The 27,295-nt window shown below is 61.8% G+C and overlaps 1 protein-coding gene across 4 annotated transcripts; it reads left to right on the plus strand.

Annotated features, from left to right (window-relative positions):
* Positions 1-1,164: 1,164 nt before the first annotated feature.
* On the plus strand, positions 1,165-27,295 carry INTS1 (integrator complex subunit 1). 4 transcript variants are annotated; one of them, XM_081137075.1, is made up of 46 exons: positions 1,165-1,300; positions 1,738-2,031; positions 4,482-4,678; positions 4,762-4,899; positions 5,193-5,352; positions 5,505-5,610; positions 5,725-5,911; positions 5,996-6,141; positions 6,235-6,376; positions 7,259-7,435; positions 8,107-8,215; positions 8,420-8,540; positions 8,975-9,052; positions 9,619-9,776; positions 10,142-10,238; positions 11,079-11,170; positions 11,369-11,429; positions 12,365-12,562; positions 12,850-12,979; positions 13,202-13,381; positions 13,471-13,620; positions 13,987-14,271; positions 15,054-15,221; positions 15,303-15,414; positions 15,930-16,094; positions 16,459-16,605; positions 16,905-17,003; positions 17,206-17,330; positions 17,916-18,170; positions 18,561-18,720; positions 19,068-19,208; positions 19,556-19,730; positions 19,810-19,933; positions 20,637-20,767; positions 21,386-21,473; positions 21,569-21,795; positions 21,956-22,079; positions 23,156-23,289; positions 23,660-23,852; positions 24,336-24,463; positions 24,622-24,734; positions 25,409-25,522; positions 26,003-26,073; positions 26,489-26,580; positions 26,690-26,799; positions 26,884-27,295. In XM_081137075.1, exons 1-46 carry the CDS (start codon positions 1,243-1,245, stop codon positions 26,997-26,999), a joined length of 6,576 nt encoding a protein of 2,191 aa, XP_080993201.1. In that variant the 5' UTR covers positions 1,165-1,242; the 3' UTR covers positions 27,000-27,295. The 4 variants fall into 4 exon arrangements, with proteins under 4 accessions (XP_080993201.1, XP_080993202.1, XP_080993199.1 ...); XM_081137076.1 differs by having other exon boundaries at positions 15,933-16,094; XM_081137073.1 differs by having other exon boundaries at positions 5,505-5,609; positions 5,718-5,911.

Here is a 27,295-nt window from a genome sequence, read left to right on the forward strand (position 1 = left end):
GCCTGGGTGCCTGTTTTTCCAGACTCTGTCCACTTTTAGATCGACGTGGCCACTTCCTACAAGCTGGTCCCTAAACGGCTTCCTCCCTGAGCCGCCAGAAGGGTTGGTTTGGCCCCTTGAAGCAGCTTCTGGACGCCCGGTGGCTGCGCTGCCCCGTCCAGGTGCTGGACACCCAACAGTGACCCTGCTGGCAGGGGCTGCATCCACGCTGACCACTGTGGTGCCCTCTCTCCTGGGCCCCCCCACACCTCTAAGGCTCAGCTTTCCCCAGCTCAGCCGCCCCACAGCCTGCCCGGCGGGCTTCACCCGTGCCCGAGCCCTCCGCCCGCCCCGGCACCTGGGCTGTCGGGGACGGGCCAGGTCCTTCCCGAACCCTTCTCCCGCCGCGGACCCCCATGGCTCCCCCAGGGGAGGCCACCCCGCAAGGGCCTGGGCAAGGGCCAGGCTGTGGCCCTGGTTCCTGGTGGGCACGTGGGCTGCAGCCAGAGGCTCTGGGGCGTGATACCCCAACAAGCGGCCTGAGGGTCTGTGCATGGGGCCCCCTTCCTCTGCACGGGGGGTCAGCAGCTGTGACAGGGACCCGCGCAGGCTGGACCCCGAGGCTGTGGTCAGGGGCTGGCCACCCCCAGGGACAGGCTGGAGGTGGCAGGTCCCCCTGCTCCCGGCGCTGTGTCCCCTGGGCTCCCTCTTACCTCCCGCTGTGGGGACCCCAGAGCTGTGCTTTGACCCACAAGCGGGAGGGGCCGCGGAGACCAGACCTGCACGCCCCCTTCCCAGCCCGGCTCCCTCGGGTGTTGACCCTGAGCCAGGGCGCCCCGCTGGACGGACACCAGCGGCCGCCGGACGCCTGCGGCCTCCCGCCGCCAGAGGCGCTGCAGGCGCCGCGCAGGCGCCGCGGCCCCCCTCGCCTCTCCGCCCGCCCGCCTGCCCCGCAGCACTATTTTGCTTCCGGTTCCCCCGGAAGTTGGCTGGCGGAGACCGACTTCCGATTCCGGAGCGGCGGCTGTGGCGGCCGCGGAGCGCTGAGGACCCGGGAGCGCTCGCGCGGGGATCGCGGCTGCCGGCGACCCCGACCCTCCCGGCGGTTCTGAGCGGCGCCCGCGCGGCCCCTTCGGACTCGCTCCTCCCGGCGGGGCCCGGCGGCCGCCAGCGCGAGGCCCCGGGCGGCCGGGAGCGAATGAATGAGGGAGCGGCGAGCGGGCGCCCGGCGCTGCTGCCTCCCGGGGACGGCGCGGCGGCGCGATGAACCGCGCCAAGGCCCCCGCCGTGCGCAGGCCCAGCGCCGCGGCCAAGACGTCAGGTGCGCTCCGGCGCGGGCGGCGCCGCGGGCCCCGGGAGGGTCGAGGCCGGGCCCCGGGAGGCTGCTCGCCCGCTTCCGCCGGTCCCGGGCCGCAGGAGGCCGACCGCAGCCGGCCGGGCCTCGACCCTCCCGGGGCCCGCCGCGCGCCAGCTGTGCGGCCGGGGGCGCGTTGCCCAGCCTCTTTGTGCCCGGTGGTCCTCGCCTGTGCCCGGGCCGCGTCGGTGCCCATCGCCGGCGCGCGCGCGTGAGGGCGGCCCGGTTGGCAGTTGGCACCGTGGCTGTCCGCGTCCGCCGGGGACCTCTGGGTGGCTGGTGTCTCCCTGAGCTCTGTTGGGTCCCCTCTGGGGTCTCGGGAGGTTGGAGGCCGTCGCTACGGTCTCGCTCCTCCACAGCCCCCGTGTGAAGGCGCACGTTTCCCCGCCTCCCTCCCGCTGCAGGGCACCCTCCTCCGGGAGACTTCATCGCTCTGGGCTCAAAGGGTCAGGCCAGCGACTCGAAAACGGCGTCCGCCCTGCTGAAGCCTGCGCCGTCCGGCCTGCCTTCCGAGCGCAAGAGGGATGCTGCCGCCGCCGCCCTGGCTGGAGCCTCGGCCCTGCCCGGCCTCACCAAACGCCCCAAACTGCCCTCCACACCCCCTCTGAGTGCCCTGGGGCGCCTGGCTGAGGCTGCGGTGGCAGAAAAGCGCGCTATCTCTCCCTCCATTAAAGAGCCATCTGTGGTTCCCATTGAAGGTAAAGTTGGTCCCTGGACTTCCTCCCCACAGGTGCAGGTTCTTGGAGAACGGGGGGGGGGGGGGGGGGGGGCAGCGTCCCTTACTTCATTTGTGTTTCCGAATTTGGGGGCAGCGTGAGGAATGCAACCAGAGCAGGGGCACAGCCCGGCAGGGCCTGGGGCCTGGGCACTAAGCTGCTGCGGCCACGTAGCGGGAGCACGCGTGGACACTGGGCATGATATTCCTAGAGCCTCGCTGGCGTCTCTGTGAGGCTGGCTCCTAAGTCAGGCAGAGCCAGCCTGTGGCTGGGTCACTGGAAGGGGCCGTACAATCCCATCGCTTTGCTGTCCACGGTCTTTCCTCTAGAGGGGCTGGTGGGAGTCAGTGCCGTCCTGGAGGCCAGGAGCGGTTCATTCCTCCATCCACTTGTCTGTGACAGGCTCTCTTGTGGGCACTGAGGATAAACGGTGATTGAGGACCAGGCCCTGCCCTCAGGGCTGTGGTCCTGGTGAGTCCCTGTCCCTGCCTGGGATGAGGCGGTTGGCCCCCTTTCCTCCCCAGTCACTGACAGTGAGCTGGTTCCCTCCCTCTTTTTTCTTTTTTTTTCCTTTTTAAATTTTAAGATATATCTTTATTGACTTCAGAGAGAGGAAGGGAGAGGGAGAGATAGAAACCTCTTTGATCAGCTGCCTCCTGCGTGCCCCCTGCTGGGGATCGAACCTGAAACCCAGGCCTGTGCCCTGACCCAGAATCGAACCTAAATCTCCTGGATCCTAGGCCGAGGCTCCACTGCTAAGCCACACCTGCCAGGCTCTTTTTACTTTTAATTCAACATTAAAGGAAACTGCAAGACTCCTCCCTAATCCTGTCATTTACTGAAGAAGCCTTCAATTCTGCGCTCAACCTGCCCTGCTTTCCTGCCTCATGTCCCCATTGATCATTCCTGGTGGCTCCATGATGTCCCTAGGTCAGATCTGTTAAATATCAAAACGCTCCCAGACGCTGGGCATCTAGGGACACACCGATAGCTTAGGGAGAGGGGAGACTCGCTAGGAAGCTGTAATGTGACGTTGCGCCTTGATGGAGGGGTGAGATTTCACAGGCACTCAAGGTGCTGGAGAGGAAACTGCTAAGCGGAGACCTGTGTCCTGTAGCTGGAACTGCTCTCGGAACAGGGGAGGCCTGGGTGGCACGCAGTGGTCAGAACCGAGGCTGGCAACTAGGGGAGAGGCCTGTGCTTGACTAGGGACCCTGGGCGCCTGCAGGGTGGAGGACACAACTGGTACTGTGCTTTAGAAACGAGTTAGGCAGCAGCTGCCCCTGACCTTGACCTTCAGTTCAGGGTCCTCACCTGGGCCACTCAAGTGGGGGAAGCCAGAGCGTCCACGACCTCAGCTACTGCCTGAGCTTCATTGATTTTCTTTTCTTAGCATCACCTGTGAAAGGTGGTTATTGAAAACACTGAATGATAGCGTACTTTACAAACATTCTTAGCAAAATGGAAAAGGCTGCATTTGGCTGTTGACAGTGTCTGGCGTTTAGAATGTCTTCAAGGCAGGACCTTCTGTAATCCAGTCCATCCTTCTTGTCCTTTGGCTTTCGTCCCTGGCACTAGAAAGTGGTCAGTAACTACTGGTGCAGTTAACTTATAAATTAGTAAAAACACCTCTCTCCATATGTTTGTATACTGAAAAGCACAATCTTAAAAAACTCTTGGCCAAAGAAGACATAACGGAAATGAGAAAATACCCAGAACTGAACCATAAATGCAGCACAAAGAACACGTGGTGGAGCTGAAGCACTTCTGAGAGGGGCTTTAGAGAAGCAGTACCAGTGTTAGGGACCGTCATGAGCTAAATTTGCAGCTGAGGAAGGTAAGAGAACAAATGGATAAGACCAAAGGAAGTGGAGAGAAGGAAAGGCTGAAGAGCAGGGGGAGGCGTCACAGGGAGGTCAGGACCAACGGGCTCCCTGCAGAGACCACTGGAACAGTTAAGCCTGTGTGAGGAGGAGGCAGGTGAGAAAACAGCGTGAGGGACAGACCACCAAAGGAGCGGCCGCCACTGAAAAGAGTAAGGCTCTGAATGGCATTGTGCCAATTAATTTGAAAACTTAGAACAAATTGACCAATTTGTAGAAAAATAAATGTGTTGCCAGACCCCTCTGGGGTAGCAGTGTGGGAGGCAGTGAGAGAGGTCAGGAGGTGGCTGGTGCAGCACTTAAGGCCATGAGGCACTGTGCCTGTGCGTGGCCATCACTGTCTAGTTCGTTCCCATGTATCTTGGAGCACTTGCCCTGCTCACACCTTGGCTGGCTCGGCTGTTCTTGGAGCTCCCTGATGGCCAGCTGAGGTATAGCTTGAGACCCGTGCTTGCCGAGTTTCTGATGGGTGCTCTGTCGCGTGGCTTTGAGGACCTGATGGGCAGCCTCTCTGTGGCCACCTGCTCTGACGGGCCTCCTGCCTTGTAGTCCCGCCCCCAGCGTTGCTGGATGAGATCGAGGCTGCTGAGCTGGAAGGCAACGATGACAGGATTGAGGGCGTGCTGTGTGGGGCTGTGAAGCAGCTGAAGGTCACGCGGGCCAAGCCCGACAGCACCCTCTATCTGAGCCTCATGTACCTGGCCAAGATCAAGCCCAACATCTTCGCCACAGAGGGTGTCATTGAGGTGAGGGCTGGGTGGAGCACGGGCCGGTGCTGCTTCTCCCTGCCGGGCGAGGCTGCCTTGGCAACATGGGTCGTCTCTTGTAGGCGCTTTGCAGCCTTCTGCGGCGGGATGCCTCCATCAACTTCAAGGCCAAGGGGAACAGCTTGGTGTCAGTGCTGGCCTGCAGCCTCCTCATGGCTGCCTACGAGGAGGACGAGAACTGGCCGGAGATCTTTGTCAAGGTGGGTCCCGCCCAGAGTCTCAGGGCAGAATGCCCTGGGTGAGAGTGACTCCTGGACCCGGGGCGGGGGAGAAGCAAACGGCGTTCTCTCAGAGGGTGGCTGTCCAATGGCCGCAGACAGCTTGTCTCCTGCACGGGGCACTGGGGAGGACTTCCTGGGAGCCCTGCTTCGGACAGCTGGCAGCATTCGGGGAAGCGCTTGTCTTCTTCCCATGGCCTAGCCCTCGTGCAACCAAGGGTAGGCAGAAGTGAGCTGCCCACAGGGGCCTGGACTTCAGCCACTGTCCCTGGCAGGTGTACATCGAAGACTCCCTGGGGGAGCGGATCTGGGTGGACAGCCCACACTGCAAGGCATTCGTGGACAATATCCAGACGGCATTTAACACCAGGATGCCCCCCAGGAGCATGCTCCTACAGGGGGAGGCAGGACGCAGTGGAGGGGACCTTAGTGCTGGTGAGAGAAGCTGGGCTCTCAGGCAGTGGAGGGAAGGGGTGTTTTCAGTGGAAGGGGTGGCGGGGGTCCCTCCTTCCAGGGAGCACAACATTAGGGGAGCAGATGCTTGTGGGATGGGTGGGTGCATGTGTCCATGAAGCCCTTATCTGCAGGGAGCAGCCCTCACCCCTCCCTCACTGAGGAAGAAGACAGCCAGACAGAGCTCCTGATTGCTGAGGAGAAGCTGAGCCCCGAGCAGGAGGGCCAGCTCATGCCCAGGTAGGCATGCGGCCCAGGCCCAGCTAGTGAGGCCGTGTGTGTGGCAGGGAGGCAGTCGGTGGGCTCAGTCAGGAGAGCCTCCCTCCTTCTTTCTTCCTCCCTCCTCTGGTCTAGGTATGAAGACCTCACAGAGAGTGTGGAGGAGTATGTTCTGGACATGCTGCGGGACCAGCTCAATCGGCGCCAGCCCATTGACAATGTCTCGCGGAACCTCCTACGGCTCCTCACCTCCACCTGTGGCTACAAGGAAGTGCGGCTGATGACAGTGCAGAAGCTGGAGATGTGGCTGCAGAACCCCAAGGTGAGGACAGCACACAGGTCACCCTCCTGGGCCCAGCCTGTTGCTGAGGCTGCTGGGCTGATGGGGTGATTGGCCTTGCTGCAGCTGACCCGGCCGGCCCAGGACCTGCTGATGTCTGTGTGCATGAACTGTAGCACACACGGCGCCGAGGATATGGATGTCATCTCCCACCTGATCAAGATCCGCCTCAAGCCCAAAGTTCTCCTCAACCACTACATGCTTTGTATCAGGTGCGGCTGGCAGTGCTGCAGAGGCGGACTTCGGAGGCGGGAGGGTCTCCAGGGGTGGCCTGGCCAGTGACCCATTTGCTTGGGTCATTCTAGGGAGCTGCTGAATGCACACAAGGACAACTTGGGCACCACCATCAAGTTTGTGATTTTCAATGAACTTTCCAATGCGCGGAACCCAAACAACATGCAGATCCTCTACACGGTGCTGCAGCACAGCTCGGAGCTGGCTCCTAAGGTAGAGTTGGATGCCTGGTAGCTTTGCGGTCATGTGGCTGGCGCTCACCAGGGGCGCTGGGTGCAGCTGTACCACAGGCCTGGGACTCCCCCACTGGACTGGGGTGGAGAGTAGTGCATGGCGTCATCTATGATACTGGTGTTTAGAGAGGCCGGGGTGGTCCCAAACTGTGTGGGAGACGCACTGGAAGGGGTGGTGGCTGTGCCAGTGCGCTGGGGACACTGGAATTTGACTTGCATTCAGCTCCAGAGGGTCTCGCAGGTGTCTCTGCTGCCCTCCTGGCACTGACCTTGGGGCCTGGCAATGAGTCTCGTGTATTCAGCGTCCTTTCTGAAGAGGTCTGAGAACGGCATTCCTGTTATTAACAAAAGCTAGGTTTTTCAACTGCTTGGTTGTATATAAAATGTGAAGGTCGACCTGTGTGCCAGTCCTCACAGCTGCCCTCTGCCATCCTATAGACCAGCGTGTTAGGAGGGGTGGACCTGCTTTCTGCTTGGAGGTGGGTGTGGCGAGGCTGAGCCAGTATGCTCATCCCTAGGGCTGGGTAGTCCCCAGCCAGTGTCTGTTGGTTAATCTGTCCCCTCATTAACCAAGGACTAGCTCCCCACAGGCCAGCTGCCAGGAGGGCTGAGTAAGAAGCAGCGCTGCTCTCAGACCCTGGGACAGGGAATGGGCAGGCTCGCGCCCGCTGTCTGGGAATGGCTTGGTCAGATCAGTGCTGGGCATGCACTCACATGCCTGGTTGTGCTTTGGGAAAGGCAGGGCAGCTTGTCCTGGAAGGGTTCTGGGGCGGCTCCTTGCAGGACCGAGCAAGGCCCCGACGGCAGGCCTGTGGTGGGACGGGAGCTGGTGGTGAGCTCTCTGCATGGTCTCTCTGCCCAGTTCCTGGCGATGGTGTTCCAGGACCTGCTGACCAATAAGGACGACTACCTGCGGGCCTCGCGGGCCCTGCTGCGCGAGATCATCAAACAGACCAAGCACGAGATCAACTTCCAGGCCTTCTGCCTCGGGCTCATGCAGGAACGCAAGGAGCCCCAGTACCTGGACATGGAATTCAAGGTGTGCACTCCCCCTCAGCACGCAGGGGACATGCGGGCTCCCCACTCTACTCCTGCTTGCTGCCTCTCGTTCCGTGTGTAGTGTGCTGGGCCGAGTGGTTGGTGCCCACATGCGCAGCAGCCAGTCCCAGAGGGCAGTGGGCTCCATCCTGAGAGAGGACCAGGGAAGGCTGGCCAGGTGTCCCCAGGGGAGCCAGCATCCTCTGGGTTGGATGTGGAAGTGGGGACAGAATGGTAACTGGTGGAGCCAGGGAAGCCCAGGGGACAGTGAGCAGGGAGCCCAGGTGATGCCGACGGCATGGGCCGGGCTATCTGCTCTGGGTAGGTTTTAGAGGGATGGGTGGAGGGAGGTGGTGCTGAAGAGCAGGGATTGGGGCAGGCTGTGGATGGTGTCAAATGCCATGCAGGCAGGTTGGCGTACGGCCCCATGTGGTGGCATGCTTCTCTGGGGCTGGGGCTCTGTCCAGCTCTGTTAGCTGAACCTCCTTCCTGTGGCCTGACCTGGCCTTGCTGCCCATAGGCTCTTAGTCCCAGGACAACCTCCTGCCTGGCTCTCTCCTGGCACAGGGTTCCCTGGCACCATTTGGACCCAGCATCCTGTTTAGCTGCTCGTGTGGTGGAGGGCCTGGGCGAGGCCTTGGGTGCAAATGGTGTACTGGGCTGTGCTTACAGGAGCGGTTTGTGGTGCACATCACAGACGTGCTGGCCGTGTCCATGATGCTGGGTATCACGGCCCAGGTGAAGGAGGCCGGCATTGCCTGGGACAAAGGAGAGAAGAAGAGTAAGCATTGGCCAGGCCAGGCTGCTCGGGTCCGGGTCGGAGACAGCAGGGCCCTGGTCGGGCTGCAGTGGTAACCTGTGGCTGCCGGCCCTCCCCAGGGCCCAGGCCTCCCTCCCTATGCCGGTCTTGACCTGGACCCTGGGAAGCACTTGTTGCCGCGAGCTGCCGTGCAGGCATGCAGATAACCCCGCTTGTCCTTTTCAGACCTTGAGGTGCTGCGCTCTTTCCAGAACCAGATCGCTGCGATCCAGCGGGATGCGGTCTGGTGGCTCCACACCGTTGTCCCCTCCATCAGCAAACTGGCCCCCAAGGACTACGTGCACTGGTGCGGCCCGGGTCGTGCTGCCAGATGGCGCTGGGAGGGACAGGCCACCACTTCCCAGTCTCCCCACGCAGGAGTCTGTTCCATGGATGTGGCCACTGCCTGACACCAGTCTTCTAGGAACCAGAGGAGCCAGTGGCAGCAGCAGTCCCTTATGCTGCTGACACTGGGTCACCCTGTGCTGTCACAACCTCAGGCAGACCTACCCCAGACGGGTGGAGGTGGGGTCCTGTATGCCTGGGGTTGGGGCGTATAAAGACCATCCTGCCACCTGCCACCCCTGCAGGCCTTGTTGGGGATTTGCTCGAGGCTCTCGAGAAGGTGCCGGGAGAATCATAGGCCCTAGGAAATGGCCATCCTCTGAGCCTGTGGGAGATGGTCTGGGAGGAGAGGGTCCCCTGGGCACTGCCCCTGATGGCCCTGTCTGCTTCCTGCAGCCTCCACAAGGTACTCTTTACAGAGCAGCCAGAGACTTACTACAAGTGGGACAACTGGCCGCCCGAGAGTGACCGCAAGTGAGCTCCTATGTGCTCGTGTGGGTGGGTGGGAGTCTGTTCCAGGAAGAGTCCACACTGTCCCTGTCCCCCTGCCACTGGATCCTATGTGTCACCTTCACTCCCAGAGATTGAACACCAGCTCAGTGGGACTTTCCAGCTCCCCACCTCTGGTCACTCCCCAAACTACTGTTCTCTCCTTCCAAACAGCTACACACACATGTCCTCCCACCTTGGCCAGTGTCATGGCTCCACCTCCCCCAGCCCAGGGTCACTCTGCCCCAAGCATCCCACTTTCCGGTTTCTGCTCCGCAGACCAGCTTGCTCATCTCACCCTCTTCTCCTGTTAGTGTGGTGGGCTGGGGGTTGTGACTGGCCTGCCTGCCTCCTGGCTCTTGAGTCCCCCAAGGGCTGGACACCTTCTCACGTCCCTCCCTAGGATGGTTAGCCTTGTCCAGAGAGGCATTGGGAACAAGTGACCTGGACGAGGGTGGGTGGCAGCCCCTCTGGCCTGTGGCACTTGGCTAAGGGATCACCTGTGGTCTGGCTGGTCCCCTGAGCCCAGTCTCTCCCTGGTCTGCCCACAGCTTCTTCCTACGCCTGTGCTCTGAGGTGCCCATTTTGGAGGACACGCTGATGCGCATCCTGGTCATCGGGCTGTCCCGTGAGCTCCCACTCGGCCCCGCGGACGCCATGGAGCTTGCTGACCACCTGGTGAAGCGAGCTGCGGCCGTGCAGGCAGACGGTAAGGGTCCCTCCGGGCTTTTCCCTGGCCCAGCAGGTGACGGTCACCTGCCACCTCGCCATGGGCTCTCTCATGGTCAGTTCCTCCTGTGCTCGCTGGGCTGTCTCCAGCAGTGCTGCTTCCTCTCTGGACCAGCTCAGATGTCACCAAGTGAAAGCTTGCCTCAGTTTCCCCAGGCCAGCTCAACAGCTGCTCCCACCTCCTCGCTGGGGGTGCTGGTGGCATTTCATCTCCTGCCTATTGCAGTCTTAGTCTTCCCCTCCCTCCTGGCTTTGGAGAGGAAGGCTGGTCTTCTCGCTCTGGCATCTGTGGCCTGAACCCTGTGCCTTGGTGTCCACTGACGGGCCCTGGACCTTGCATTTCAGACGTGGATGTGCTGAAGGTGGAGAGGGTGCAGCTGCTCGATGCTGTGCTGAACCTGTGCACCTACCACCACCCGGAGAACATCCAGCTGCCCCCGGGGTGAGACCATCGCCTGTGCCTGCCTCCCAGGACTTCCTCTCTCTCCTGCTCTGAGGCTCCCGTCCATAGCTACTGCTCCCTCCACTTGCCCACGGGGCTAAAGTGCTGCCTGCCCCACAGGACGGCTCAGCTTGTCCGCAGATACCTGTGAGGCCAGCCTGCGGGGGTGACGGGGCCGCTCTCCTGCCGTCCTCTGGGTTTCAGTGGCTCTTGTCTTTTCTTTGGTGTCTCGTGTTCTCCTTTCCCGTGTTCAATACACACACTTTGTTTTTGAACAACGGTGAGCTTGAGCTCTGTTTTCTTAACCCCTTTATTGAGAGAACTCACAGATGCTTCACTTGTTTAAAGTTCATGGCTTAGTGTTTTTATTATTTTCTAAATCCTCACCTAAGGATATATTTCCATTGCTTTTCAGAGAGGGGAAGGGAGAGAGAAAGAGAGAGAGAGGGAGACATTGATATGAGAGAAACACATTTATTTGTTGCCTCCCACATGTACCCTGACTCAAACAGGCCAGAGGTACGTGCCCTTGGCCAGGGTTGAACCTGGGACCCTTTAGTCCGTGGGTTGACGCTCTAACCACTGAGATAAACCAGCCAGAGCAAAGTTTGTGGCTCAGTTTTTTCAGCATGTTCCCAGAGTTGAGCCTCCATCATCACCCCTGGATTTTAGAACACTGCCCCCAACAGACACCGAGGCACACACCCAGCATTACAAACTTTAAAGCAGTTGCTGGTTAGCCAGTACCTGAGTTGTGCTAGTGCCACCCTGGCCTGGATCGGTTCTTGTCACTGACCCCAGTGCGGCTGAGGCCAAGCTGTCAACATCATTGCATTTCAGGTATCAGCCTCCCAACCTCGCCATCTCCACCCTCTACTGGAAGGCATGGCCCCTCCTGCTGGTTGTTGCCGCATTCAACCCAGAGAACATTGGTGAGCCCCTCTGGCCAGCATGGTCATCTGGGCTGGGTGTTGGTATCTCTTCCTTTGGGCATCCTGCTTATCAGGACCTGGAGTAGAGCCTGGCGGGGGGCTGGACAATGAGCTGGAAAGAGGGGCCCTAGGTGCCAGTGGGTGGCCAAGCTGGGGTGCTATGTCCTGGCTGCCACCTGCTGTCTCCTTGCCCTCTAGGCCTGGCCGCCTGGGAGGAGTACCCGACGCTAAAGATGCTCATGGAAATGGTGATGACCAAGTATGTTGGCTTGCCTGCTGAGGAGACAGGCCTCCCGAGGGCAGCTGGCCCGTCCACGTCAGGAAGCAGAGCCCAGGCCGGGCTCATGGATGCTTGGGAGTGTCAGCGAGCTGCTTCCTGGGCTCCTGTGACTTGGGGCCTCATGTTTCTAAATTTGAGTCTCCCCTCGTCGCAGGGGGTGGGGCAGGCCCCAAGCCTGTAAGAGTCATCCTGGGGGCACTTGTGTCAGACTGGCGGGTTGTGTGATGAGGAGAGACGGGAGGAATCAGGAACTGGACTGGGTGAGGCAGGTGGAGAGAGAGCCACCTGGGAGCCCGACAGGTGACCCACTTCTGTGTACGGCAGGCTCGGCTCAGCCTGAGTGCCGGGTGCGGCTGGTGTGACTGTGCCTCACATGTTCCTCAGTGAGCCCGGAAAGTGCTGGTGCCCTGATGGGGCCTGTGTGCGCACGTGTGAGGCTCTGGTGCAAGTGGCCCAGGAGGGAGACATGGCTCTATGCACTCCTTGAAGGGCTGCCCTGTGCCTGACAGCAGACTGCAGCCTGAGGACAGGACTGAGACCAGTGGGCATCACAGGAGGGTAGGCTAGATTGTAGGATGCGTGAGAGGAGATAGCTCGTGCTTCTGGGAGCTGCGAGTCTGCCTTGGGCCCTGTGAGTTAGGGCCGCCTGCCTGTGGGAAAGGTTACAGCCTAGAGTGTCTTAGGCCACAGCTCGGTCCAGGATTCTGGCACTGGGGCCTGATCTTCGGGAGGGCAGCACGCTGTTGTGTGCAGGGAGTACCTATAGCCAAGGGAGAGCTCTGAAGAACCTGGGGCTCCCTCACAGACCTCTGGCTTTGATGGCCCACCGGGGCTTCCCAAAGCAGCCTGATGGCTGAAGCTGGACACCAGTGCCCCCATTTGCATGGTGACCAGCTCCTCCCTCTGGCCCTCAGTAACTACTCCTACCCCCCGTGCACCCTAACGGACGAGGAGACCCGCACAGAGATGCTGAACCGGGAGCTGCAAATCTCCCAGCGGGAGAAGCAGGAGATCCTGGCATTCGAGGGGCACCTGGCGGCTGCGTCCACCAAGCAGACCATCACCGAGAGCAGCAGCCTCCTCCTGTCTCAGCTCACCAGCCTGGACCCCCAGTATGAGCCGCGCCCGAGGCCCCAGCCTGGGATGAGGGTGGGGTGGGGTGGGGTGGCCGGAGGAGCAGCCCCTGAGACAGGCCGCTGTCCCAGGTCCTCATGGAGCTGGCCTCAGGTGAGGCTGAGGGCAGATAGCAGCTGGGGTAGGAAGGGGTCCCTGGGCCACTGGGAAGAAGAGGGGGAGCCTCTCAGGTGGGCAGCAGGCAGTTCCCATCCCTCCCTCACCTCTGCTGTCCTGTAGCTCTGGGTGTGCATCTTCTAACTGGCATGTCCTCTGGGACTTTCAGAGGGCCCCCCCGGAGGCCACCCCCCCACATCCTGGACCAAGTGAAAAGCCTCAACCAGTCCCTCCGCCTTGGGCACCTGCTGTGTCGGAGTAGAAACCCAGATTTCCTGCTCAACATCATCCAGAGGCAGGCGAGTGCCGCGGGCTCGAGGCCGGGGCAGGCGGGCACCTGCCAGAGCTGCCGGGCCGGCACTAAATGAGACCATAGCCGGAAGAGGGCCGCACGGGGCTGTGCCTTCCTGTCAGCCCAATGGACAGAACTGTGCTGTACCCCAGGGTGTGGGCTGATGGGCCGGGGGCAGGGCCGAGAAGGGTCTAAGGCAGGAGTTGCTGAGGTCGCTGTCCCCTGCCAGGCCTCGTCGCAGTCCATGCCCTGGCTGGCTGACCTGGTGCAGGCCAGCGAGGGCTCCCTGGACGTGCTTCCGGTGCAGTGCCTGTGCGAGTTCCTGCTGCATGATGCCGCCGACGACGCCACCTCCGGGGAGGAGGAGGAGGAGGGTGGGAGCAAGGAGCAGAAGGCCAGGAAGCGGCAGGTGGGTGCCCTGGTTCCGCCCCTGCCCCCTCCTGCCCGCTGCTGCCCCCACCCCTGCCCTAGCCTACCCTGAGGTCCCCTTGTCTGCAGAGGCAGCAGAAGCAGCAGCAGCTACTGGGCCGCCTGCAGGACCTGCTGCTGGGCCCCAAGGCCGATGAGCAGACCACGTGCGAGGTGCTGGACTACTTCCTGCGGCGCCTCGGCTCCTCACAGGTGGCCTCCAGGGTGCTGGCCATGAAGGTGAGTTGGGCAGCCAGTCTGTAGTCCCTGCGCACGCTGCTCCTGGCACCGCTCTCCTTGTAGGCAGGTGACCGTTTCCCCACCCAGCTCTTTCCTGACTGGTTTTCACACACCAGAGGGACGGTGCTGATGACATTTGTCAGAACCGGCCTCTGCCCTCTTGTGGTGTCCTGCCGGGGTGGCTTAGAAACCTGCAGTGCATGTGTCAGCGGGAGCAGCTCTGACAGTACAGGATGCAGCGTCTGTCACCTGGCAGCCTGCGTGCTCCCTGGGCTTCAGGAACCTGTTCCACCGGCCTCCACCCGTCAGGGTGCACTGGGGAGTCATGGTGTGGAGGCCCAGCTCAGCCCGCCTGTCTGCTTGCAGGGCCTGTCCCTGGTGCTGTCAGAGGGCAGCCTGCGGGATGGGGAAGAGAAGGAGCCCCCGGCGGAGGAGGACTCTGCGGACGCAGAGACGCTGCAGGGCTACCAGTGGCTGCTGCGCGACTTGCCCAGGCTGCCCCTGTTCCATAGCGTCAGCGCCTCCACAGCCCTGGCGCTGCAACAGGCCATTCACATGGAGACCGACCCACAGACCATCAGCGCCTATCTGGTCTACCTGTCCCAGCACACGCCCGTGGAGGAGCAGGGCCAGCACAGTGATCTGGCGCTGGTGAGGAGTGCAGGGCCAGCAGCGCTGTCCCTTGGGTGGGAGGCTCTGAGCTCCCAGCTTCCTTCTTGGTGACCTTCTGTCCAGGCCAGGCATCGAGGGCAGGAGGATCAGGTGCCACTTGGTGCCAGACTAGTCTCTGTCCCCAAGGCCTGGCTGCCCTTGTGGCTCTGGGCTCTGAGCCACGTCCAGGTGTTCTGCGTTGTGTTCCTGCTGGGGAGGGAGCCCACTTTCTCCGTGTCTGCTCCTTTCTGGCCGGCTTTCTTCCACCTTGCTTTCCTGTGGGCTTGCTATGGCCCAGTGACCACATGGATCCCTGCGAGGGGTGGGGTTAAATGGGCCTGCACAGAGAGCGGGGCCTTCGGGTGGGCTCCTCCTGCCTGGGACCCCACCCCTGTGGGGCTGGAGCTTTTGCCACGGGGTCCAGTATGTAGGTGTGCAGCCTTCCCCTTGGGGTCCTGTCGCTCTCTGGGTGGTGTGAGCAGATCCTCTCCGTGCCAGGCAGGTGGTAATGGCCACGTGAGCTGCCAGGCTGTGCCCTCTCCAGGGAGTCTGTCGTTCCCCTTGCCTTGACCCTCCCAGCCCGGTTGGCATTTCATGTCCCTGTGTGTCTGAGGTGCAGACGCCCCTCCACCGCCGTGGGCTCCATGCTGCTCATGGTTGTGCTCTCGGTTGGGCATGTGGCGTGCTGAGCACGGTGCAGTGCCCAGGGCAGCCTCTTGGGTGTGCTGGCTCATGGGCTGTTGGCTGGTGTGAGAGGAGGCCCCTGACGTGCTTGTCCCCAGGACGTGGCCCGGCTCATCGTGGAGCGCTCCACCATCATGTCCCACCTCTTCTCCAAGCGCTCCTGCAGCGCAGAGTCAGATGCTGTGCTGGCCGCGTTGCTCTCCATCTTCTCTCGCTACGTCAGGCGCATGCGCAAGAGCAAGGAGGGGGAGGAGGTGTACAGCTGGGTAAGGCACTGCCCTGTCCTGCTCACGGAGCCCCGTCCCACCCGCAGCACCCCAGCCCCTCATGTTGTCCTCTCCCCACAGTCAGAGTCTCAGGACCAGGTCTTCTTGCGCTGGACCAGCGGGGAGACGGCCACCATGCACATCCTGGTGGTGCACGCCATGGTCATCCTGCTGACACTGGGGCCACCCCGCGGTGAGCAGCCTGCAGGCCATGGGAGGGCGGCTCCGGGTCTGTCCCAGGCAGGCTTGCTGCTTTACGTAGGAAGAGCTGAGCCCACTTTGAGCAAGCAGAGTGAGAGGGGCCTTGCCCAGCCCTCCTGGGTTCCCCTGGAGGTAGATTGGGAGTCCTCCCTGCCTGTCCGGAGAGTTCTGGGGGAGCACTCAGCGTCCTCCACGCAATGGGACCTCGGATGGACAGGCTGTGGCTCCTCCCTGCCCACTACCTGCTGTCCTGTCATCATGAGGTGCCCATGGGCAGTGCCCCAACGCCCTCCTGTGCCTCCACCTCCTTGCTCTCAACCCACCGGGAAATCTCTTGGTTCCTCATGGTTGACAGTCCACATTCCCCCAAAGCCCTGGTTTTCACGGGCGAGATGAAGCAGCACTCCTTCCTCCTGGCCGTCGATCTCAGGGCCAGGGCTCCTCGACGGAGGGCTTGGGAAAGGCCTTGTGGCGCTGTCACTGCTGCTGACTCTGTTGTCTCTCCAGAAGCTGGTGACGAGGAGTTCCAAGCTCTGCTGGACATCTGGTTCCCAGAGAAGAAGCCCCTGCCCACGGCCTTCCTGGTGGACACGTCCGAGGAGGCGCTGCTCCTGCCCGACTGGCTGAAGCTGCGCATGATCCGCTCTGAGGTCCCTCGCCTGGTAGACGCAGGTATGGGCTGGTCTGGGGGGGGGGGGGGGGCGGGCGGACCAGGCCCATGCACCTTACCTCAGGTGTGAGGCTGAGGGCCCGACATGAACAGTGAGTGCGGACGACAGAGTTGCCTGGGAGCTTAGGGAAGGGAAGGGCTGGGCCTCGCTTGGTTCTGGAAGGATGTCAAACGGGGATACGCTTGGAGGAGTCTGGACTCCTGAGGAGGCAGGAACCACTGATGGTTCTAGGGAGCTCAGAGCCAATAGGAAAGAAGCCACGGCTTGCACACAGCTGTGGAGTGAGCTGCTGCACCTGAAGCTGCCTCCCAGGGCAGGGGGGCCTGGGTCAGCCAAGGGTGCTCACTGAGTAAGCACGGCCTCAGCCCTGCAGGACCTGGAGCCCCAGCAGCTGCTGCTGTTCGTGCAGTCCTTCGGCATCCCTGTGTCCAGCATGAGCAAGCTTCTCCAGTACTTGGACCAGGCTGTGGCCCATGACCCCCAGACCCTGGAACAGAACATTATGGACAAGAGTAAGGGCCATGGGTCTGCACTGGTTGGTCAGCACCAGGACCTGGCGAGTGCAGCCCAGGGTTTGGTATCTGAGGGGACAAGGGGGAGGGGGCCTGGAGCTCCGAGCAGGGGGTGGAAGCTGAGGTAGTTGGGAGAGGCAAGGCCATCACTGCCCATCCAAGCCAGCCTAGGCATCCGCACACCTTCGGGGGGGCCCAGCACTGCCTGCTCCTGCTGAAAGGCCGAGCAGGTGGTTCCTGAAGTCTCGGGGAAGCCCTGCTCCTGTTGGCCGATGTTCACCCCCAGCTTCTGTTCACAGACTACATGGCTCACCTGGTCGAGGTTCAGCACGAGCGAGGAGCGTCCGGAGGCCAGACCTTCCACTCCCTGCTCACGGCCTCCCTGCCCCCTCGGCGAGGTACCAGCCTGGCCCATCCTAGACGCAGGGGAAGTAGTTGCTGCCTGCCAGTGTCTGGGCTCCTGCCCCAAGGCCTGCATGGCCTGCAAGCCTGTGCTCCTCTCCGGGCAGGAGGCTTCTGGGTGAGGCCGGCCTGTTTGCCTGGTCCCGGTTGAGACTAGCTGGGGATTTTTCAGTTGACACCTGTTCCCTTTCCCTACAGACAGTACAGAGGCACCAAAACCCAAAAGCAGCCCAGAGCCACCTCTGGGCCAGGGTAGGATCCGGGCCATGACTCAGGTGCGAGTCCTTGGCCCCGAGGACGACTTGGCCAGCATGCTCCTGCAGGTACTGCCACGGCCGCCTGGGATAGCCCTACAGAAGCCGGGTCCTCCCCAGCTGTCCTGGGCCTCCTCCTGCCCAGGGGAGGGGCTTTACTCTGAGACTCCACTTCGAGGTTGAGAGAGGCTTCTGGGGCCGGCCACTGGTCAGAACCCTGGCATTTGTTTTCAGAGTTAGTTCCTACTCTGACAAAGAGCAATTTAACCACTCTTTGTCTCAGTTTTCTACTCCGTAAAATCAGGCTCAGAGTAGTGCCCACCTCAGGGCTTGCACAGGCCTGCTCACATGCATCTCTAGGAGGACCCTGCCCCCTGCACGCCCCTGCATCTCCACTTCCTGAGGCCAGGCCCTGTTGTTCAAGGAGGGGCTGAGGTGGCAGGGTTTGGGCTCACTGGGCTCTCTCTCTCCCAAGGTGGGGTCCCCACGCAGGCCCCAGTCCTCCCTGAGTGGAGAGCCTTACGGGGACCAGACAGTCCCCAGCACAGGCCTCTGGCCAACGAGGGGGTAGTGGTGGTGATGGGCTCAGAGTGAGAGGGCTGAGGGTCGCCTTTCTGCCACATTTGTGCTGACAACTGCCCTTCCTCTGCCCAGGTCTTCCCGCTGAGCCCCGGCCCACGGTGGCAGATCTCCAGTGCCCGCCCTATTGCCCTAGCACTGCAGCAGGCCCTGGGCCAGGAGCTGGCACGAGTGCGCCAGGGGAGCCCCGAGGTCACAGGTGTTGCTGTGCGCCTGCTGCAGGCCATGGCCTCCCTGCTGAGTTCCCCGCACGGCGGAGCCCTGGTGGTGTCCATGCAGCGGAGCCACTTCCTGGCCTGCCCTCTGCTGCGTCTGCTAGGCCAGTACCAGGTAGGCCTGTCACACGCGGAGGGAGGGAGGGAGCTGCTCCTCGTGGGGCTGGGATGAGTTCTGCCCTTGCTGGGAAGTATCCAGCCAGCCAGGTGAGGGGTGGTTTCCGCGTGTGTCTGCCACTTAGCTGCACTGATTTACCAGTTGCCTGACTTACTTAGTTTTACGTGAGAGTGTGTTTTGTCATTTGTATCTCTGCATGTTGCAATTAATCTTTTTCTTGGACCACATGGAGGTAAGTTGCAAACAGCTGGCGCCTCCCCCACAGTTCAGATGTCATCTGAGGTCATGGAACCATGGGGGGAGCTTGAGAGGATGTGACCATGTCCTGGGCCACAGCCCTGGGTGGGCCCTCCAACCACTGTGGCCATTACTACATTGTCCCCACAGCGCTGTGCGCCCCAAGACACTGGCTTCTCATCGCTACTCCTCAAAGTACTCATGCAGATGTTGCAGTGGCTGGACAGCCCAGGCGGGGAGGCCGGGCCCCTGCAGGCCCAGCTCAAGCTGCTTGCTACTCAGCACTCTGCCCGGCGCAGAATCAGTGACGGTGAGGGGCAGGATGGATGGCGAAGCGCAGGCAGGGCCGGGGAGGTGGGCAGGATGGACGGCAGCCAGACCCTCCCGGCAGGTCGGAGTTGTCTGTGATCCGTTGGGGGTGTGGCACCCTTGTTAGCACAGATGGGGCTGTGTGCTCGGATCTGTGGGCCCTGGATTGGCATCTGTGTGGACATGGCCAAGTGGCATGGGATTTGGGGGAGGTTCCCAGGGAGGGAAGTGCACGTGGGACCCTAGGGGCGTTGGCAGTTTGGGGACTCTCCGGACAGGACAGACTGACCGAAGTGAGGGGTAGAGGGCCAGCCCAGGCCAGCCGGTCATACAGACATGTCCCTGCAGTGCGCAGTGGGTTCCTGCACCTGGCGGACGCCCTGGCATTCCGTGGGGACATGGAGGTGGTCAGCTCCACTGTCCGGGCCCTCGTTGCTACCCTCAGGTCTGGGGAGAAGTGTGGAGTGGAACCCGAGCTCGTCAGCAAAGGTACCCGGGGCCTGGGCCTATGAGGACTCCCACCCTGCCTCCCCACACAGAGGCCCTCAGCCCAGTGAGCCATGCCCTGTGGCTACCCCAGCCCTTGCCTGGGCTCTGCTGAGGGGTTTGTGCACAGGATGAATCCACACCTGCTGCTGACCAGCTCGTCCCACAGTCTCTCTTTATCCCAAGGCAGGTCCCCAAGCTGCCACCCACTGCTGGCCAGCCTGGGCCTGGGCACACCTGGCACTGTTGGCAGGGGATGGGGGACCATCTCTCCCAGAGTCAGGTGATCTGAGTGCCACCCGGCTTCCTCCTGAGCTGGAGTGACACATGGCCTTCTGTCCCCCCCACAGTCCTGCGGGGTCTGATTGAGGTGAGGTCGCCTCACCTGGAGGAGCTGCTGACAGTGTTCTTCTCCGCCGCCTCCGCCTTCCCGGCCTCCAGGCCCATCATGGTGGTGAGCTCCCTGCTGCTGCAGAAGGAGGAGGAGCCCCCGGCCACAGGCAGGCAGGACGCTGACGGCAGCAGGTGAGCTGGTGGGGCCGCAGCCCGCCTGGTGGGCAGCTCTGGCTGGCATCTCTGAGCACTCCCCTCCCCTCCTTTTCAGCCTGGAGGCCATGCGGCTGGGACCTTGCTCGGGTCTCTTGGTGGACTGGCTGGAGATGCTGGACCCCGAGGTGATCAGCAGCTGCCCTGACCTGCAGCAGAGGCTCCTTTTCTCCTGGAGCAAGGTGGGCTGTGTACCGAAGACTATGGCCACCAGCAGTCCTGGCCACTCCGGGGCCCTGTGTCTGCCCATAGAATCCTGGGCCCAATCCTCATCTTCCCAGATGGGTCCCATGTCCCCTCTAAGCCAGTTATACCAGCTGGATCTGGTTGCTGGGGCACCCAGCTAGGCATAGGATAGGTGCTTTGTGGGCCCAGGTGCTCACAACAGGGACCAGCGGGGCCACACTAACAGATGGGGAGTGGAGCCTGGTGCTGCTGATGAGGAGGGACTGGTCCTCCGAGCTCTGGTGTTGGGCCCTGAGGTGGGGGGGTGGCCTCTGTGGTGCCGCCTGTCCAGAGCGCTGGAAAGCATGAACGTGACCTGGGAGGATCTGGGAGCCACGTGCTCACTCTCAGGCCTGTGCCCTTGGTAGCGCCATGGCTGTTCCTACTCTGGTAAATCTGAACGGCCCCAGGGCCACGCTGTCCTAGAGAAAACCAGCAGGCCAAGAGCAGGATGTTGACTGGTTGGTTCTGTCACCTTTGCTCATGTGTGTTCCCTGTTTCTGAGGAGTCGGTTCAGCTCAGCACACGTGTCTTCTGCAGAGTGGCTGCCGGGCCTGGTGCTCAGGCAGCCACTGTCCTTTCTTGAAAGGCCCTGTTCCTCTGCTCCCTGTGGCTCCGGCAGGGACCATCCAGGCAAAGGGACCATTCCTTTCTCTCCAGGGCAAAGGTCAGCCGGGCCCCCAGGTGCCCTCTTTCCGACCCTACCTCCTGGCCCTCCTCACGCACCAGTCCAACTGGTCCACACTGCACCAGTGTATCCGTGTCCTGCTGGGCAAGAACCGGGAGCACAGGTGAGCCCCTGGCCTCCCTACCTGCCCCAAAGTTGCTCAGGTAGCCCAGCAGTGATGGTGGCACTGAAGGCCCTCAGGTATCTGACCCAGCATCCTTACTCCTCCTACTTCCTTGGGCCCCTGGGGCTCACTGGGCCACCCACTGGGGCTCTTCTTGCCCAGCCCTTGTTGCCCCTTTGCCCCAGGATGGGGGGCCCTTCAGTGGGCATTGCCTCAATAGGGTACGGGGCATTGCCTCAATAGGGTACAGAGCACGCCTGGCCCAGTGTTCCTTTTCTGGGTGACCACCAGGGCAGACAGCAAGGGCATGTCCACCGTCCTAGGATCATGTCAACAGCTGTCAATCCACACTGGGCCCAGGGGCACCAAGAGGCCCTCTGTGTGGCTGGCAAGGCTAGGGGGTGGGCAGGGCCAGCGTGTGGTAGGGAGCGATCAGGCAGGACAGGGCCACCATGTCTTATAGCCACTGACCTGCACTCTTAAGCTCTCTGTGACCTAAACGTGTCCTCACAGGGAGCCTCTCACTGCCGCCTTTCTGCCCCACACCCCCACTTTTTACCCTGTGCCCAGAAACTGAGGTAGCCTCACACTCAGCTGGGGCTCCTTGCTTCCCCCCAGGTTTGACCCTTCAGCTTCTCTGGACTTCCTCTGGGCCTGCATCCACGTGCCTCGGATCTGGCAGGGAAGGGACCAGCGCACCCCTCAGGCAGGTCTTCGGGTGCACCCTGCCTGCAGCGTGGGGTGACCTGTGCACGAGCTGTCGGTCTGTCCAGGGCAACTGACTGGAGGTGCCTGTTGCAGAAGCGGCGGGAGGAGCTGGTGTTGCGCGTCCAGGCCCCCGAGCTCCTTGGCCTGGTGGAGCTGATCCTGGCGGAGGCCGAGACCAGGAGCCAGGATGGGGACACTGCTGCCTGCAGCCTCCTCCAGGCCCGGCTGCCCCTGCTGCTCAGCTGCTGCCGTGGAGATGACGACAGCATCAGGAAGGTTACAGCTCACCTGACAGGCTGCATCCAGCAGTGGGGTGACAGGTGAGGGTGTGACACGGGATCAGGAGCTCCACCCAACCCCTTGTTGATGGGACCCGAGCTGATGTGAGCCTAGGACTCGGCTCCTGTTGGCAGGAGGGTGCCCGGCCCTCACCCACTGTTTTATAGCCGCTTCACCCCATTACCGCCCTGTCTCTCCCAGCGTGCCCGGCCAGCGCTGCCAGGACCTGCTTGTGCAGCTCTACCTGCAGCGTCCAGAGCTCCGTGTGCATGCACCCGAGGTCCTGCTGCACAGCGTGGCTGCCACCGCCAGCAGCATCTGCAAGGTGAGGCCAACACCGAGCTCATGGCTTCCATCTGTTGCTTCTGAGGTGAAACCCAAACTAGGAGACAGAGAAACACACTTTCTCAGATTTAAAAACGAAAGGAACCTGGTGTGAGGCGGTGTCATGTTTGGGTGGCCTGTGCTTGTGGGACCTTGGGGAGGGGATGGTCTTGGAAAAGGCTTTGCTCCTTAAAAAGTCCTCTGGGTGTGGAGCAGAGAAGAGCAGGTGTCTTCCTGCGTCCCCTGGTTTCCTTGATAAGGGACCACTGGCACAGGAGTGTGGTGCACGTGGAAGGTTTGACGTGTGCCCTGAAACCACCCACAGCCAGTGAGCATGTCCATCACCCCAAGGTGCTCCCTGCCTCCAGTCGTCCCTGTCACCACCACTCTCTCTGCACCTTAGCTTGCACTTTCTGGAGTCTTGTCAACAGACTCATGCAGGTGTCCCGTGGGTGGGCATCTGTCGCTCAGCGTGGTTACTTTGAGACCCACACATGCCCCAGCGTGCATGGCTGGTGTGTTTCTTTCCGTGGCTGCATGGCTTCTGCTGTGAGCCAGGCCCACCTGCTTGTCATCCATCTCTAGTGGGCCCTGCGGAGGCACCTGCCTCTACTTCTCTTGCTGGGTGGGGCCCTCTGCACCCATGTTCTTGTGCAGTGAGGGAGTTGCTTTTTCCTGATCGGTTTCTTTCCATTTCTGTTTCCCTGATGTTTCACAAGGTTGATTGTACTTTACGTACAATGCTGGCTTTTCCCCACTCATTAGATCATTTTGGCAAAAGTGGGAGGTTTTGTTTTGTGTAGAGGGGTTGACTCCAAATAGTGTGTGTGTGTTTGTCTGGAAACCTGGCTACACCCTGTTCACTTGCAGAAGTGCCAGGGAGAGTGGAGGGAAAGTTTCTCTGGGTCAGTGCATGGCCTGCCTGGGCCTGGAGGAGGGGACCTTGGCCCCAGAGACCCGCTCACAGCCCCAGTGTGCCCTGTCACAGCCCCTTCAGGGTGGCAGCAGGCTCTGGGGGACAGGTGACATGTGAAGGCTGCAGCAGCCCCAGCCTCTGACCACCCCCCCTCCTCCCAGCTGGACGTGCTCACGCACCGCTTCATCACCCTCCTCGCCGACACCAGCGACTCCCGAGCATCCGAGAACCGCGTGGCCGATGCCAACATGGCCTGTCGGAAGTTGGCTGTGGCTCACCCTATTCTGCTGCTCAGGTACCACCCACCGCTTGGGGCTTCTGGGCACAGCTCCAGGCAGAGGCCCTCATGCCCTACCCCGAGGGGTTGCTCTGGGAGTGCTCAGCCCGGCCTCCACTCCAGATGGCTGTGCAAGACGGGTCTGGGCTGACAGCTGATATGGGCAAGTGCACAGCCTGGCCAGGCTCTGACAGCCCAGCAGCTGGGCCTCGGGAGGGGCCAGGGCACCCAGGAGAGGACTGTTGCCATATCGCCTCCTCACACACCTGGGACCAGGCGGTGTGGGCCCTGACCCACCAATCTGGGTGGGTGTTTCAGCACTTTCGGCATGGTGTGCACGTCCACGTGTTGGGTGGTCAGGACCACCAAGCACTCTGCCCATCTCCAGGCACCTGCCCATGATTGCCGCTCTCCTGCACGGCCGCACCCACCTCAACTTCCAGGAGTTCCGGCAGCAGAACCACCTGACCTTCTTCCTGCACGTGCTGGGGGTGCTGGAGCTGCTGCAGCCACAGGTCTTCCAGAGCGAGCACCAGGGGGCGCTGTGGGACTGCCTGCTCTCCTTCATCCGCTTGCTTCTGGTGGGTGCCGCCCCTCACCCTCACCCTCACCCTCACCCTCTCCCTCTGCCCTCGCCCCCAGCCTGGGCGGTGGGGTCGTGACCTAGGCAGGGGCCTGTGCCCTTGTCCTTGCCCCTCCCCCATGCCCTCAGCCAGCTGCCCTCACAGCTCTGAAACCGCTCCCCATTCAGCGCAGCCCAGCTGCTCCCATGGCCCTGGCCAGGCCCATTTCACCAGGACAGGCGGGTCCTCTGCACCCACTGTGTCTCTGCTGACCCTACGACCCTGTGGTCATGGCTCTATTTGGTGGTTCCCTATCTGCACTGGGAGGTCATGAAGGACAGGGCCCTTTTGACCCTTGGGACCCTTAACGTAGTGCCCAGTGGCCAGCAGGTGGTGGTGGCATTGGTAGTGCCCAGGGTCCTTTGTGAGGCTCCCGGAGGCGGCGTGGCCAGATGGGGCGTTCGGGCTCTGAGCTCCTCATTGCACTGCTGCTGTTTGCAGAACTACAGGAAGTCCTCCCGCCACCTGGCCCCCTTCCTCAACAAGTTCGTGCAGTTCACCCACAAGTACATCACCTGCAACGCCCCAGCCGCCATCGCCTTCCTGCAGAAGCACTCGGATGCACTTCAGTGAGTGTGCGCGCATCCGTGCGGCTGCACAGGGAGGGCTACTCAGCCCGGCTGCCTCCTGAGTGTCCGGGCCCCGCCCACATCCCCTCCTAGTACCTCCCCACCCTGTTCCCCCCCACCTGGAGCAGAGTCCTCACGGTACCCTGTGCTCTCCCCAGCGACCTGTCCTTCGACAGCAGTGACCTGGTGATGCTCAAGTCCCTCCTTGCGGGACTGAGCCTGCCTAGCAGGGACGGCAGAACTGACCAAGGCCTGGATGAGGAGGGAGAGGGTGAGTGGGCCCCAGGTTCTGCTGGGAAGGGGCTGCAGGTTTGGCTTTCCCCAGCAGCACCACAGTCCTCGGGACTGTCCCAGGTACCCCTGGGCATTGTTGGCCCTGGCCAGTGGCACATGCAGGCAGCACCCTGTTCCTCCATGGGACCTGGCTGAGTCCCCAGTGTTCTGTTGTTTTTTCCATCCTGTGATCCTTATGCCCAATAGTGATCTGCACCGCAGGCAGGGCCATTGGTGCTCCCACGTCCAGCCAACAACTGGAGGGGTTAGTGAGTGAGTGGCAGAAGCCCGCAGGGCCAAGTGGCGTGAAGCCCGGTGGGCGTGAGTGGCTCTCCGAAATCCGTGGAGCACTTAGCACAGAGTCCAGCACTCAGGCGCCTTTGTTGAACGCCTGCTATGTGCCAGGTGAGCACAGGGAGGGAAAGAGCAGGTGACAGGCACTCCCCGTGCTGCTTGTTTCATCAAACTTACTGAGCGCCCATGGGCACCAGGTAACCTGCTTAGCCGGGGTGGTGGCCACACCTTCTGAGTCCTGTGTGATCCCTGCTGGGGCAGGGATGACCCAGGTTTGCACCCACGTATCCTGTAGCCTTGATGTTGAGTGTTTCCTGTTGCTCCCCCTGGCAGACCTTCATGGTCTGCAGCCAATAGCACTGGTTTCCTGTCTTCCAGATGAAAGCTCAGCTGGCTCCCTGCCCCTGGTCAGCGTCTCCCTCTTCACCCCTCTGACCGCAGCTGAAATGGCCCCCTACATGAAGAGACTTTCCAGGGGCCAGACTGTCGAGGGTGAGTCTGGGAACCAGGGTCCCGCAGGCTCTCCCAGCAGGGCATCTGGAAAAGCAGGCTAGGGGCACCTGAGGAGCCTGGTACAGGTGCAGATTCTGTCTCATATCTGGAGAAGGGTCTTGGGGAGGGGTGTGCACCTCTGAACGCTTCCCAGTCCACCAGCACCATGCTTGGAGGTCGCTGGCCAAGCAGAATTACGAAGCTAGTGGAACTCGATGCTTTCCACCCTGAGGTGCTGCTGGGGGGTCCTGGGCCACTTCAAGCACTAAGGACACTGCAGAAGGTCCCAGGAGGTGTGGGAGCCAGTGTTCTGATGGGCCACGCTGTACCCAAGAGCCCACAGAAGCTGGACCAGGGACCACCCAGGGCTTCCTGTGCTGCTCTCGACCTGTCCCTGCCTGGCGGGTGGGACAAGGCACAGCCAGGCCGAGGTCCTACTACAGCAGCTCCAGCCCTCAGTCACTCCTCTGCCTGTCTCAGATTTGCTGGAGGTCCTGAGCGACATAGACGAGATGTCCCGGAGGAGACCTGAGATCCTGGGATTCTTCTCTGTGAGTGAGCTGGGGGCTCAGAGGGTGGACTCTGCTGCCCGCATGTCAGCCGCCTCTTACTGGGGTACATGAAGCCCGTGCCCTGTGCCCACATTCCAGAGGCCGGGATGGAGAAGCCTTCAGGGGTGGGGGTAGCACGTGTCTGAACCTGGCCCCTCCACATGCTCACAGTTGATCATGGACCAAGGCAGGGCTGCTGCTCTGCTCTGGGCTGGAACTTGCTGATGGAGTGCTCCCTGCCCGTGGGCCTGAGGTCCCAGAGCTGTCTAGGGACCGGGGAGGGAGCTTGGGGAATGGGGTTCCCTGCTGTTGTCTTTGTCATTGTACTGGCTGTCAGGATGTGGAGATCCTAAGGGCTGAGGGCTTGCACCCTGGACAGCAAGGCTGCCCAGTCACACGCCACCCTACCCTACAGACCAACCTGCAGCGGCTCATGAGCTCCGAGGAGGAGTCGTGCCGTAGCCTGGCCTTCAGCCTGGCCCTGCGCTCCATCCAGAACAACCCCAGGTGAGCACGTGTGCAGCAGGGCCTGGCCATGGGGCTCAAGTGGGGTCTTGAGCCCTGGGCCATATTGGGCATGGAGAGGAGGTGCCCACTCAGCGCCTGCTTTTTCCAGCATTGCAGCCGACTTCTTGCCCACATTCATGTACTGTCTGGGTAGCCGGGACTTTGAGGTGGTGCAGACAGCCCTCAGGAACCTGCCCGAGTACACCCTCCTCTGCCAAGGTGAGTGCAGCCCACCTGCCCTGGTGCCTGTACTCTGGAGCCCTTGGTCCCCGTGGCGCCTCCTGAGGGTCCTGTCTCCCACAGAGCACGCGGCCGTGCTGCTGCACCGGGCCTTTCTGGTGGGCATGTACGGCCAGGTGGACACCAGCGCCCAGATCTCTGAAGCCTTGAGGATCCTGCACATGGAGGCAGTGATGTGAGCCTGCACAGTCGACTGCACGCCAGTCCTGTCCCCTGGCGCATCTGCTAGGGTCCTTGGCCCAGCCCGGGAGGCCTCCAGTTCACTGGTCTCCTGTGGGGAGGGGGAGGGTGCCAAGCTGCCCGAGGCTGGGTGGAGGCAGCACTCAGCCCATGGTCAGGGTTCCAGCCAGCAGCTGAGGTTGGGGGGGCGGTCTACCTGACACTGCCCTGCTTGCAGTGATAGGGCCCCAGCCCAGCTGGGAGGAGATTGTTCCATGGCAGGGGGCGGGTTTTGAATGAAACTTTCTAAACTCAG

The sequence above is a fragment of the Miniopterus schreibersii genome, assembly GCF_964146895.1.
Source record: "Miniopterus schreibersii genome assembly, chromosome: 4".
Taxonomy (NCBI): Eukaryota; Metazoa; Chordata; class Mammalia; order Chiroptera; family Miniopteridae; genus Miniopterus; species Miniopterus schreibersii.

Coding starts and splice junctions, on each gene's coding strand:
- INTS1 (XM_081137073.1), top strand. CDS start 1,243: ATGAACCGCGCCAAGGCCCCCGCCGTGCGCAGGCCCAGCGCCGCGGCC. Junction 9,777..10,141: donor TGCGGCCGTGCAGGCAGACG/GTAAGGGTCCCT, acceptor CTTGCATTTCAG/ACGTGGATGTGCTGAAGGTG. Junction 20,768..21,385: donor GGCAAGAACCGGGAGCACAG/GTGAGCCCCTGG, acceptor GCTTCCCCCCAG/GTTTGACCCTTCAGCTTCTC.